The sequence below is a fragment of the Jaculus jaculus genome, chromosome 23 (genome assembly GCF_020740685.1).
Source record: "Jaculus jaculus isolate mJacJac1 chromosome 23, mJacJac1.mat.Y.cur, whole genome shotgun sequence".
Lineage (NCBI taxonomy): Eukaryota > Metazoa > Chordata > Mammalia > Rodentia > Dipodidae > Jaculus > Jaculus jaculus.
This window is the reverse complement of record NC_059124.1, coordinates 2,725,213-2,739,067: the sequence shown is the minus strand read 5'-3', so window position 1 is coordinate 2,739,067 and position 13,855 is coordinate 2,725,213. Positions and strand designations below refer to the sequence as shown.

General features: G+C 46.3%; 1 protein-coding gene across 1 annotated transcript in view; it reads left to right on the top strand.

Annotated features, from left to right (window-relative positions):
* Positions 1-13,855, top strand: part of Etv6 (ETS variant transcription factor 6) — a 259,969-nt gene that overhangs the window by 224,293 nt on the left and 21,821 nt on the right. Inside the window, exon 5 of the mRNA XM_045139694.1 lies at positions 5,972-6,517. Coding sequence (XP_044995629.1) covers positions 5,972-6,517 — 546 coding nt within the window. The remainder of the gene's footprint in view (positions 1-5,971; positions 6,518-13,855) is intronic.

The following is a 13,855-nucleotide window of genomic DNA, read 5'->3' as shown; positions in this document are numbered from 1 at the left end:
CGCTAACCCCCTCACCCATTCCCTCCCTCTTCCTTATACATTTCCCTCTGCTCTTGAGCCCTTCAGAACCAGGGCAGCAAGGGCAGTTTTCTGGTTTTTCCAGCTGAGCAGTTCACCAAGCACAAACCCAGACATCAAGGCCAGACACACCCCCACCCCAAGAAGTAGCTCTAGACGGAAGACTCCTACAGCTGAGAGATGTAATGCACCCACTGTCCGCCCAGCACATTTCCATGTCCAGAGCTTGTCTTCCTGCATGCTCTGGTCTCAAGTAAGTTTCCATACTCCTCTGCCAGGTTTCAATAACAGAAGCAGCAGGGTAGGGACGTCAGAGCTCTCTCTGTCCGCTCCATCCATGGGTACGTGCTTTGCAAACCGAAACAATGCTTGGGAGGCCTCGCTGCACGTCTTTCAGCCCTAACATTGGCCATGTGCAGACCACCAGGAGCCCGGAATTAAATGCCCTCAGATCCAGTGCTCTACCATTAATGTTATCAGCTTCATCAAGCACTTCCTTTGGAGTGGTGTCTGCAGAGAAATAAATAAATCAAGCTCTTCCAAGTCTTGTCCCTGCCCCGGATCCTGAGTCAGGAGTAGAATCCCAGTTGAATTATCTAGAGTCCTGTCCCCCTCCTTCATTGTTCCTGAAGATCTGGGCAGGACCAGGAGAGTGAAATCTCTCCAGGATATTACATCAGTTCCTCTTTTTCCCCTTGGCATGAAAGGTCTTCTTCTCATACTCCTCCCAGGCTTCCTAGGGCTCGTCCTGAGTGCACACCCACACACTGATCCCAGGACATCAAAGAGAGCCCGCAGGTAACCAGATGACTGACCAATACCTGTGTCCATTTTGAAATGTATAAGATGGGACATGAGTTCAGGAAATGAGATTTTTTAAAATTCCCAGTACATGGTCTCCATCATCCTTAAATATTTTTAAACCTAAATAAGCTTCCAAGCAAAGAGAGCCATTCTGTAAATAGCATTTGGAAGAAAATCTATGAATGTCCAGAATGAAACGGCCTTAGTTACTTACAGTGGTTATACTCTGACAAATGAAAAGTGAACCAGGAACAAGAAATCAATTTGTTTTATGCATGACAGAATCCATATCCATATTAGCTCTATAAGGAGAAATTTTGCCTTAGCTCCCCAAAATTGCAGATGATTTCTATCCTAAGGTTATTAAATCTGGGCTGGGGAGAGATAGCTCAGTCATGCCTTGCACATTGAAAGACCCAAATTCAGGCTGGGCATGGTGGTATATGCCTTTAATCCCGGCATTCAGGAGGTAGGGAGGTAGGAGGATCACTGTGAGTTTGGGGCCACCTTGAGGCTACATAGTGAGATCCAGGTCAGCCTGGGCTAGAGCGAGGCCCTACCTCAAAAACACCCCAGCCATAGCCGGTCATGGTGGCGCATGCCTATAATCCCAGCACTCAGGAGGCAGAGGTAGGAGGATTGCCATGAGTTCGAGGCCACCCTGAGACTCCTTAGTGAATTTCAGGTCTGCCTGGGCTAGAGCAAGACCGTACCTCAAAAAACCAAAAAAAAAAAACCCACCTAAAAAAAAACACCTAAATTTAATCCCCAGAACTCACATTGTAAAACCTGGGCATGGTGGTAAACTTGTAATCCCACTGTTGAGAAGGCAGAAACAGGGCTCACAGGCTAACTTGTCCATCCAAGTCGGCAAGTTCAAAGCCAACCTGGTCTCAAAAACAACAACAAAAAAGAGGGTCACTCCTGAGGAATGACACATGTACACTTGTGCACCGGAACATACAAGCACACACACACACACACACACACACACACATACATGTGTGCACGGACATACAACGATTGATTAAATCTAGGCCTTAAATTAACTCTGCTGCCTTAACCAGTACCCTATAAACATTTATATGAATGAGGGTTAAAAGGAGGAAGGTAATACTTACTGTTCCAACCTGTATTCTTACAAAGTCAATAAAGCACTTAAAAAGGAACTTTTGTTGGATATGGGGTGATGCATGTCTTAATCCCTGCCTCAAAAAAAAAAACGAAAGAAAGAAAGAAAAGGAAAGGAAAAGAAAAGAAAAACAAAAATTATACAAATTTTTTTTTTGTTTTTTTTTTTATTTTGAGGTAGGGTTTCACTCTAGTCCAGGCTGTCCTAGAACTTTCTCTGTAGTCCCAGGCTGGTCTTGAACCAACAACGATCCTCCTACCTGTTTCCCAAGTGCTGGGATTAAAGGTGTGCAGCACCACACCCAGCTCGTTGGGCCTGTGCATGCCCTGCAAGCAGGTGAAGGTCTGAGGACAGTGTTTAGGAGTCTGTCCTCACCTTCCACCTCCTTCAAGGCAGAGTCTCTCTCCTCACTGCTCTCCACAGGCTTTTGGTAAACTTTTGTCTTTGCCTCTCATTTTGCAATCAACAAACTAGGATTATAGAAGCCTGCCATGGTTTCTAGGTTTTTTATTTGGGGTCTGGGGTCAAATTTATGTAATCAGGCTAGAGTCTCCATTGAGCCATCTCCTTACTCCCAGACAAGAAACTTTTTAGACTAGCATGATGGCTCCTACCAGCTCACCCTAGCACTTGAAAGACTGAGGCAGAGGGATTGCTATAGAGTGAGTGAGAGTCGGCCTTGGGAGGGGAAAAACCCACAATAACTGACTGCTGCTCTCACAGCTCACAACCCACAACCCCATGGTGAATACCAGCAATCCCACTAAGGAGGGCTGTCAGTGGAGCGGGGACAGGGAGGAGGGAAATGACTGTACCAACACATGATGTGTCCATAGGAAGTCTCTACTTAAGGCCGGGCGTGATGGCGCACGCCTTTAATCCCAGCACACGGGAGGCAGAGGTAGGAGGATCACTTTGAGTTCGAGGCCACCCTGAAACTACATAGTGAATTCCAGGTCAGTCTGAGCTAGAGTGAGACCCTACCTCGAAAAACCAAAAGAAAAAAATAGGAAAGGAACTTTTTTATTATGAAACTGTCAAACCCCTATAAAGTTTGGTTGCCTTGGTACCCTGCCTACCCTCTCCTTCCTTCCACGTCAGGTCAATCCCTTCATCTGTGAACATGTTGTAACAGGTCCAAAAAGATAAGGACCCTTTATGCAACTCCCACCGCAGAAGCAGCGCACCCCATGGACTTTCGTAGTTCCTTGGTGTCATCGATATCTTGTACTGCTTTTCAGCAATATTTTGTAGTTTGAAACAGAATCTGAACAAGGGTGTCAGCATTGCAATTGCTCTCTCTCCCTTTCCCTCTCCCCTACTCCATCCTTTTCCTCCCCTTCCCTCTCTAAGTTTTTTAAAGCTGTGGTTATAATTACAGCTCAATATGCATCCCTCCCATGATGCTTTTGTTCAGTGAGTTTGGATTTGTGGGTGTCTTTGAATGTTTACATATGCGCAGAGAGACAGCCTAGAGATAGATGGAAACCCACATCTGAACATGGAATTTACTTACACTTCACATGTGCTTTAAAAACATAGCCTGAAGGAAATGTTAGACAAGATTTTAAATATTTTATTTCTCTATATTTATTTGAAATAGGCAGGGAGAGAAGGAGAGAGAAAGAGAATGGACACGCCAGGGCCTCCAGCCACTGCAAACAAACTCCAGACATATGCACCACCTTGTGCATCTGGCTTACTCACTAGGTAGCCCAGGCTGGCCTGAAGTTCATGTGTACTCCAGGCAGGTCATGAATTCTTAGTAATCCCGTCTCAGCTCCTGAGCATAAGGGTTACGAGCGTCTGCCACAATGACAGCTTACGCTGTCCTCTTCTCCGTTAGTTTCCAGCCCTGTGACTGTCATGTGCCAGGCCTGATACTCACTGTGTGTGTCCTGCTTGGACATGCTGGGGTTATGGGCATGCCTGACCATGCCCAGCTTTTTTTACCTTTTTCTTTTCTTTCTTTTCCTTTTCTTTTCCTTTCTGAGCAAGAGAGAGAGCGAGAGAGAGAATTGGCACATCAGGGCCTCCAGCCACAGTAATCGAACTCCAGAAGCATGTGCCACCTTGTGCACATGGGCAGCCTTGCGCGTGCATCACCTTTTGCATCTGACTTACGTGGGATCTAGGGAGTAGATATAGGTCCTTGGGCTTCGCAGGCAAGCACTTAACTATTAAGCCGTCTTTCCAGCCCCATGTCCAGCTTTTTTACATAAGATTGAACTCGGGCCATTTCAGGCCCTCATGTTTATGCAACAAGCACTCTCACCTGCTAAGCCGTTTCATCAGTCCCTTCTCATTGCTTTTTAACACTCTAACATAGTACTGAATTAGAGATCTATAATTTATTAAACAGTTCTCATATTGACAGCTATTCCAATGGTTAAGTGTTTTTGAATTTATGACAGCAAGTTAGTCAATAGTCACAGAATAAGCACTTTACTCTCTTAATATCTTGCATGATAGTTCTTTTCTTCACTGTCTATGTGATAGGTGAGATCTAGTAGTTTTTACAGAAAATTTCCGCGTTTTCATGTTAACTCAGATTCCAAGGAAAGCTTCCGTCGTGGCAGATGAAGCTGGCTCTCTCCATCATGCGTCATATAGCAGGGAGAGAGAAAACTCCCCGCTTCTGCCAGCACCAGCAGCCGGGGCTCAGACTCGCCCTCCACACGCCTAGTAGGACTGCACTCAAGATCCGCCCCCAGGACACATGGAAGCTTAATCTTTTTGTTGTTGTTGTTCACTTTTATTTATTTATTTGAGAGTGACAGACAGAGAGAGCGAGAGAGGTAATGGGCGCGCCTGGGCATCTGGCTAACGTGGGTCCTGGGGAATTGAGCCTCGAACCGGGGTCCTTAGGCTTCACAGGCAAGCGCTTAACCGCTAATCCATCTCTCCTGCCCCGTAAGCTTAATCTTAACCGAAAGTACTTCAGGCTATGGGAGACAACGTACATTTCCATTCAAACAAGCACAGGAGTTACACATGTTTGGGGGTGTTTTTCTGAGGGGGGGTTGTTTTTTGTTTTTTTGGTGTAGGGTCTCACTCTAGTTCAGGCTGACCGGGAATTTACTGTGTCGTCTCAGGGTGGCCTCGAACTCACTGCAATCCTCCTACCTCTGCCTCCTGACTGCTGGGATTAAAGGCGTGCGCCACCACGCCCAGGCAGGAGTTACACATTTTAAGCAGCTTAATGCAGTGCCTAGGATACAGAGATTGTTAATCATCGTTATCATAGCCATAGCACCCTGCAGATAGAGAATGTGAGAATGGAAAATCCATGAGCACATGCAGAGAAAGCCCTTCACCCCTGCCACTGGATGCAGGAACAATGGAGATGGGCACTGGGCTCCCTGCGTTTATCAGCCCCTCACGGTGACAACTGGATTAGCCATTGGCCTTGCCAGCTTCTGTGACAGGCAGCTGCCCAGAGAGCCACCACGAGGTCCTGGTGGTGTAGATTTTCTTACTGCTGAATCCTGTGTCTCATAACCACAAAAGCTTATGCACGTGGAAGACAGTGAGTAAAGCAAAATTTACTGGGGGGAGGGATGAAAAACCCCAGAGTGCCATGCTTAAGATTCCGATGATATGCAGAGAAGCTGGAGGAAGAAGAGAGTCGTTAGCTGTGTGAGTTAGAGCTCAGAGAAGCAGGCAGAGAAGTTCTGTGAGCATGTGCCCCCAGGAAGAGACTTCCGGGCATGTACAGACATTTTCTCATTAAAGGAACAAATGCTCATCCGACCTTCCTTGCATGTCTTTAGGCTAGGGGTGATCTCTTGACCAGGTGAGTACTTGACAGGCTCCTTTTGGCTTAACTATTAAGGGAGGGAGCCAAACCTCTGATACCTTAACCTGCTTCCCTTTCATGTCATATTGTAAATGCTATGGAAGGGCAATTGCGATGTCTTCCTAGTCTGCGTTACCAGGGAGACAAGAGGGCATTCCTCCAACACTGGGGCTGCTGGTTTACTGGGGTCTGTGACTGTCTTTCCCTCTCCTCCACAGACAACTGTATCCAGAGGACCCCCAGGCCATCTGTGGAGAGCATGCACCACAACCCTCCCACCATCGAACTCTTGCACCGCCCTAGGTCACCCATAACCACCAATCACCGGCCTTCTCCCGACCCCGAGCAGCGGCCCCTCCGGTCCCCCCTGGACAACATGATCCGCCGTCTCTCCCCAGCCGAGAGGGCCCAGGGGCCGAGGCTGCAGCAGGAGAACAACCACCAGGAGTCCTATCCCCTGTCAGTGTCTCCCATGGAGAACAACCACTGCCCACCATCCTCCGAGTCCCACGCCAAGCCCTCCAGCCCGCGGCAGGAGAGCACTCGTGTGATCCAGTTGATGCCCAGCCCCATCATGCACCCTTTGATCCTGAACCCGCGGCACTCCGTGGATTTCAAACAGTCCAGGCTGTCTGAGGACGGGCTGCATAGGGAAGGGAAGCCCATCAACCTGTCTCATCGGGAAGACCTGGCTTACATGAACCACATCATGGTCTCCGTGTCCCCACCCGAAGAGCACGCCATGCCCATTGGGAGAATAGCAGGTGAGTGACCTTGCCCATCTCCCACCCCTTCACCAGCTGACCCAAAGGCGCCTCGCACCACTCCCAATGAGGTGCTTGCAGAGAGAGGCGTGGGGAGGGCAAGTGGAGGCTTCTGCCTGGATGAGGCAAAGTCCCTAATGGCCCAGTTAATGAGCTGCTGGGAGGGAGGAGTTAATGAGCCTCTGAAATGTTAAAGAACGAATGTCCTGTGTCCAGCTTACAAGGAGAGTCACATCAGGAATCATGGCTAAGCGAAAACATTTAAAATAAAAGGTTTATGAGCTTGCTAATGGCCCCATCCCAAAGAAGTTTCCAGCAGTTAATTAATGACCAGACACACAGCATAAAGAGCCTTTGTCTCAGCTTCATGCCTGTAATTCCATCCTGTGGGCAGAGACTCTGGAGTGTTCCCCATGGGAGCGGGATGAGAGGAGAAAGGATAAAGGTGTTGGGAGGTAGGCCTTGAGAGGTCATTTGGGTAGAGGAAACACTCCCACGTTCTTTTTTCTTTTCTTTTGTGATGACTAACCCAAATTCGTTCACCCAAGGCAAAGACCTACCCACTGTTTTTTTGCTAGTCTGCCCATAGCTTACATGAAACCATTCTCCAAAAGCCTTATGCTCTAATGACTTGGCAAGATGGATTCTTTTTCTAGTGGGCTCCTCTCCCTTCCTGATCCCTCTGTTGAGTACCTCTGATGGACAGAGAAATACAGTACAGGTACACTACACACAGAGGTGACTTAACACCCACCATCTTTGTCCTTGTAGATTGGGGACTTAGCAAGAGAAGGAAGTGTGAGTGCCACTAAGATACAAGGCAGCATGCAATAAGGGCTAGGTGTCCTTTGTCCGGTGTATAAGCATTTACTGGGCACCTACAATGTGCCACAATAATGATGTACCAAGGTATTAAGCACAGCAAAAGGAAGCTGTGATTTTTAAATTTTTTATTAATATTTTATTTTATTTATTTATTATTTGCAAGCAAAGAGAGAGAGGAGACAGAGAGAGAATGGGTGCACCAGGGCCTCCAGCCACTGCAAATGATGCATGCGCCCCCTTGTGCATCTGGCTCACGTGGGACCTAGGGAATTGAACCTGAGTCCTTTGGCTTTACAGGCAAGCTATCGTAACAGCTAAGCCATCTCTCCAGCCCTGGAAGCTATGTTTTGATCAGAGAAAGCAATGGTTTTTCAGAGGAGAGGGAGTCCCAAACCAAAGTGACTATGCATTCCCTAGTGGGAGCAGACCTGGAGTTAGGACAGACCTCTGTTCAGGTAAAGGGAGAAATGCCCCTTCCTCGCTGCTGGTTCTCCAGCTGACCTCCAGTATGTAGCAGTTCCCATAGCAACAAGCGGCTCTGCAGGCCTCCCTCACCTCTGCCTTGACTCACTGGTCTTTTTCTTGCTTAAATCATTTGTTTCCAGATGTTTCCTTAGCCCCCAAGTACATCTCCAACGTTACCTCAGTTTTAGTGCCATGAATAATTGACATCAGGGATGTTGAGTCAAAATAATAACATGGGCACTGGAGGTATGTCCCAATGGTAGAGTGCCTCCCAGCACGTGTCAGGCCCTGGGTTTGGTCCCCAACGCTGTAACAGCAAAAAAAGGCAAATAAGTAAAGCTTTCATTTTTGTGGGGAGGGGAACGATGAAAAATGTAATGTGTTTAGATTCAAGTTAAAATCATCCTACAGGTTTGGAGGATGGCAATGGTCGTGGTATACAATAAAATAAACCTAGGTCAGGACCTGCTGCACAGGGAGGCATTCATGCATGGCACTGCAAACTAGTCAAGAGCCTGGGGCTGGGGAGGTTATAAGACATAGGAAGGTAGCTATGACTGTTGTTTGACTAAATGGATATATGGTGCACATTAAATTGTCCTCGAAATATTTATATTTATGCCTATAGATTACTACTATTCTCGCCTTTGGCCAAAAACGAAGTAATAAGGTTAGCCATGAGGTCATTGATGTTATGTGTGGGTTGGTGATGGATGCATTTAGGGTTCATATCTTTCACTTTTACATATGTGTGAGGTTGTTTTTGGTTTTTTGAAGTAGGGTCTCAGTCTAGCCCAGGCTGACCCTGAATTCACTCTGTAGTTTCAGGGTGGCCTCGAACTCACTGTGATCGTCCTACCTCTGCCTCCCAAGTGTTGGGATTAAAGGCATGCGCCACCATGCCTAGCTGAGATGTTTTTTTTAATAGTAAAAATAAGAAACTCCTTGTTTTTTACACAGTGTTTTTCAGGTCCTTTCTGTTCACAGGACAGCTCTTGGGGTAGAGTGTGACTTCTGTGTTCCTTTGATAGATGGCTTAGCCCAGCGTCAGTCATGGGCAGGGTGACCTTACCATCGCCTTGGTTGCTGTCTGCAGTCTGCCCTTGTGAAGGTCCTTAATGAACACCTGGTCTTCACTGTCTTCACCAGGTTCTTGGGAATCTAGACAAGCACGTAAAAACAGGAAGGAAAGAGAGGGAGGGGGGGAGGGAGGGAATGTTGAGGCATACAAAGTAATCGTCCCTTGTTTTGTAGCTTTGTACATGTTACATTTTTCTCTCTCTCTTTTTTCTTTTTGTTGTTGTTGTTTCGAGGTAGGGTCTCGCTCTAGCCCAGGCTGACCTGGAATTCACTCTGTAGTCTCAGGGTGGCTTCAAACTCACAGCGATTCTCCTACCTCTGTCCCTTTTTTTTTTTTTTTTTTTTTTTTTTTCTTTTTTGGTTTTTCGAGGTAGGGTCTCACTCTGGCTCAGGCTGACCTGGAATTCACTATGGAGTCTCAGGGTGGCCTCGAACTCTCGGAGATCCTCCTACCTCTGCCTCCCGAGTGCTGGGATTAAAGGCGTGCGCCACCACGCCGGCCTACCTCTGTCTCTTGAATGCTGGGATTAAAGGCGTGTGCCACCAGCTTATGTTTTATATTTCTTAAAATTCCACCCCTACTATTTTTAAAATATTTTTATTTATTTATTTGAGAGAAAGAGAGAGAGAATGGATGCACCAGGGCCTCCAGCTATTGCAAACAAACTCCAGACACATGCGCCACCTTGTATATCTGGGTCCTGAATCAAATCTAGGTCCTTTGGCTTTGCCAGCAAGTGCCTTAATGGCCAAGCCATTTCTCCAGCCCCACCACTATTTTTAAAGTCGTGTTCTCAAATATCAGCTGTTTGTTGATGGATGCAGGCTCATCAGTTAAGATGCAAGTAGGGATAATCATATGAAACAAATTAAGTCAAGTCTTTAGGACAAAAATCACATTTTCTCTCATTTGTGGACCCTAGATTTTATATATATAAATACATAAAATCACATGTGTACATATGGCATGGAAATAGAAATGAAATTGGGCTGGTGAAATGGCTCACCAGTTAAAGATGCTTTCCTTTTTAATTTTTTTTCCTCATTTATTTTTATTTATTTATTTATTAGAGAGAGGGACAGAAAGAGAGAGAGAGAATGGGCATGCCAGGATATCTGCAAATGAACTCCAGATGCATGTGCCACCATGTGCATCTGGCTTACGTGGGACCTGGAGAATTGAACCTGGGTCCTTCGGCTTCGCAGGCATGTGCCTTAACCGCTAAGCCATCTCTCCAGCCAACAGATGCTTTCTGACTGGAGTTGGAATCCCCAGCACCCACCTAAAGCCTGATGCAAAGTGGCACCTGCATCTGTCATCCCATTAGGCCCATGGCAGTGGGAGGCAGAGCTGAGTGAACCCGGAAGCTTTTGGGCCAACCAGACTGGCCCTCCCTGGAGCAAAGCAGCAAGCGAGACCCTGTCAGGACAAGGTGGATGATGAGAGCCAATGTCCGAGACTGCTCTTTGACCACGTGTGCGCCATGCCACACGTTCACCCATACACACACAGAAGGACACAGAGGGAGAAAGAGAGAGAGCCTGTCAATCCTTTCACTATGACAGAGTCCCCTGCAGCTAATCATTAATGCTGCAATGATATATGTAAAAATTGTCAAATCTCCAAATATACACATTAACTAATTTAACCCAATCCGAGATGAACCACAGGCATTGCCGTTCTCAGGGGGGAAATGTGAGGGTTGGACTGGGTGCTTGCTAAAGTCCCTCCCTGCTCTGCAACTCTTTGATCTGATAAGTGAGTCTTGATTCTGCCACCCTCTGGAGAGGTGACTCACAGGCGCAGGCTCCCTCGCTCCTGCCTTTCCACCCCAACTCTCCGTGTCTTTCTGGGCTACGAAGATCTTTATAAAAGTAATGTAAAATGATTGTTTGTTGCAGGTTAAATTCATGGGTAAATTCCTCTGTAAAGCTCGATCATTACTAGGCAGCCATAAGAAGCCTTTAAGTAGAAAGCAACTGTGAGATGAGAAAATGTCGTTCCTCAAAGCTCTTTCAATGACCGCGACACGGAAAGCAGTGAAAGCGTGGCCGAATGTCACCGCTGAGTAGCTGGAGGGTATAGACAGAAACGCCGCCTACCAATGGGGATCCGAAACCAGCCCGATTCTTCCCATTGAAGTAGAATTTTGTGCTCAGATACGCGGGGAGTTGGGCGTTCAGACACTTCCCGAGTGTCGGGCACTGCAGTGTCTTTATTCTTGGAGGAGTAGGGGTCACAGAGGTTTGAGACGCAGCCTTTGTCACAGAGGAGCTGAGCACAGCTTGCTGTGAAATGGAGCATGCGATAGAAGAGTCTTCCTCAGCGCCATGGAGGTCAGAGAAGGCTGGCTTTTAGGTGGGCGTAGAAGACAGAACGCTTAGAATGCGGACAAGTGGGGGCGGAGAGAAAAGGCTGCCGTTCTGAATGCAGGAAAGTCACAGGCACAAACTCAAGATGAGGCCCAGTGTAGATACTTCCTGTTTCGGGTAGAGAGGAAAATCTAAGAGCCCAGGCCTATCCCTTTTTCATAAACTCTTTCTTTCCCCATCTTTTCCTATCTCTGAAAAATATGTAATCTATCATGTAATTAAAAAATGACAGGCTGGAGGGATGGCTTAGTGGTTAAGCGCTTGCCTGCAAAGCGTAAGGATCCAGGTTCAATTCCTCAGGACCCACGTAAGCCAGATGCACAAGGTGGCACATGTTTCTGGAGTTGTTTTGCAGTGGCTGGAGGTCCTAGTATGCCCAATCTCTCTCTCTCTCTCTCCCTCTCTCTCTCTCTCTCTCTCTCTCTATCTCTATCTCTATCTCTATCTCAAATAAAATAAAGAATATCAGAAGTTTTTTTTTTAATTTTTTTAAATTGCATGGGTGTTTACATATGGAAAAACTGAAATAATAAGTGGAATTCAGTAGGTGGTTGAAGTTTAAGAACTTGGAGTATTGGTGATAAGAGTTTGCAGGACAAAATGAGACCATATTCTATTTTTTTAATTTTTTGTTTATTTTTATTTATTTATTTGAGAGCAACACACAGAAAAAGATAGAGAGAGAGAGAGAGAGAGAGAGAGAGCGCGCGCACCAGGGCCTCCAGCCACTGCAAACGAACTGCAGATACGTGCGCCCCCTTGTGCATCTGGCTAACATGGGTCCTGGGGAATTGAGCCTCGAACGGGGGTCCTTAGGCTTCACAGGCAAGCACTTAACCACTAAGCCATCTCTCCAGCCCTGGTTTGTTTTTTAATAGACTAGTCAGTGCCATACAAAACAAGCAAGTTGCTTCTTCCCCTGTATATTGTCTATTATCTTGAGGAAATTATTTCTGGGGTGGAATAAGCTGTTCTGGGGTGGGGTAAATAAGGTGGTCATGTGAGACATATGTTAATCTTCTAAACACTTCTCTAAACAGAAGATGTATAGCCCATGTCCCACCAACATGTTTCAGAGGCACAGGGTGTATTGGCCTTAGATGCCTGCAGGCTGAAGAGCTGTGATTCTTCTGATGCTTGTGAACAAGTTTTCATTGAACACAACAGTCCTCCTTACCTGAAGTTTCAGACTATGGTCCAAAAATATTAAATGGAAAGTTCTAGAAGTTAACAAATTTTAAATAAGTCATTACAAAATATTGTTATTATTTTGGTTCTATTTTGTTATTAGTAACTTGTCAATCTCTTCCTGTGCCTAATTTATAAATTAAATAATCTCACAGGTTTGCAAATATAGTGGGAAGAAAGCTTAGTGCCCATGGGTTTAATGAGAGCCATGGTTTCAGGGGTGTCCAGTGCCTGCCTTGGCAAGTATCCTGTGTAGCAAGCTCAGGTCTACTGGTATTGGGATTCCTTCTTTGGACTAGATAACTTTTTTTTTTTTTGACTAGATGGATTTTATGACAAGAAAACAACTTTTATAAATTAAAGAACTCAGGTTCACACATACCCATGCAGCTTTGAGCGTCTATCCCATGTCTTTCCCCAAGTGAAGTTTTCTTCCACATGGAGACTCTCCAACACCGGCCAAATCCAGCCACCACCTGACTTTGTAAATGAGGGCTTGCTGAGTGTCTTAGTCACTTTTCTTTGTGGCGTGATAAAATACCTGACAGAAGCAACTTAAAGGGTGATTTTGGACTCACAGTCTGAAGGTAGGGAAGGCGAGGCAGCAGGAACTTGAAGCGGCTGGTTAGTTTGCACCCATCCACATCCAGGAAGCAGAGGTGAATGCCGATGCTCAGCTCACTTTCTTCTTGCGATTAGGTGTCAGCGCACATTCAGACTATTTTCCTACCTCAGTTCATCTCATCTAGAAACTCCCTTCCCAGATGTGCCCATAGGTTTATTTCCATGGTGATGCTAAATCCCATCAAGTTGACGATAATAGCCATCACACTGGGGAAAGTCACATTTATTTAATTATTGCCTATGTCAGCTCTATGAGTACAGTTCAACAGTCCCAGAGGTCAGATGGCCACAAGCCTTAAATATGCTGATTGGCCTCTGACATGAGAAGCTTGCTGCCCTCTGCTCTCCAGCACTGTTTCCATAGACGGTCAGCATGCTGAGAGCCTCCCAGGAATACAGGAAGCCCTGCCCTTGCTCTCAAGGAGATCCTTGCACATTAAGCGGTGAGGCATGTCTGAGGCATGCAAAAGAAACAACAAATGCTGTGAGAGAAGAAAGTTCTGGACTGCAGGCTGTGCTTGCAGAATAATCTAGAACAGCTGCAGTAGCATTGTCAGCCCAAATAAAATACAGCTAACTAAGATAAATTGTTCTCTGCTCATTGGAGTTAGGTGATCGATTCATTCTTTTTCTAGAATACTTGGTTGAGTTCTCTGCATGGGGGCAGTGGGGCTGGGCACTAAGGAAAGTACAGCCTGCTTCACTTGTTCAACAGTTATTCAACGTTGTAGCTACTACATGCTAGACGTTGATCCAGGTAACAGATACAGGACTGTCTCTGCC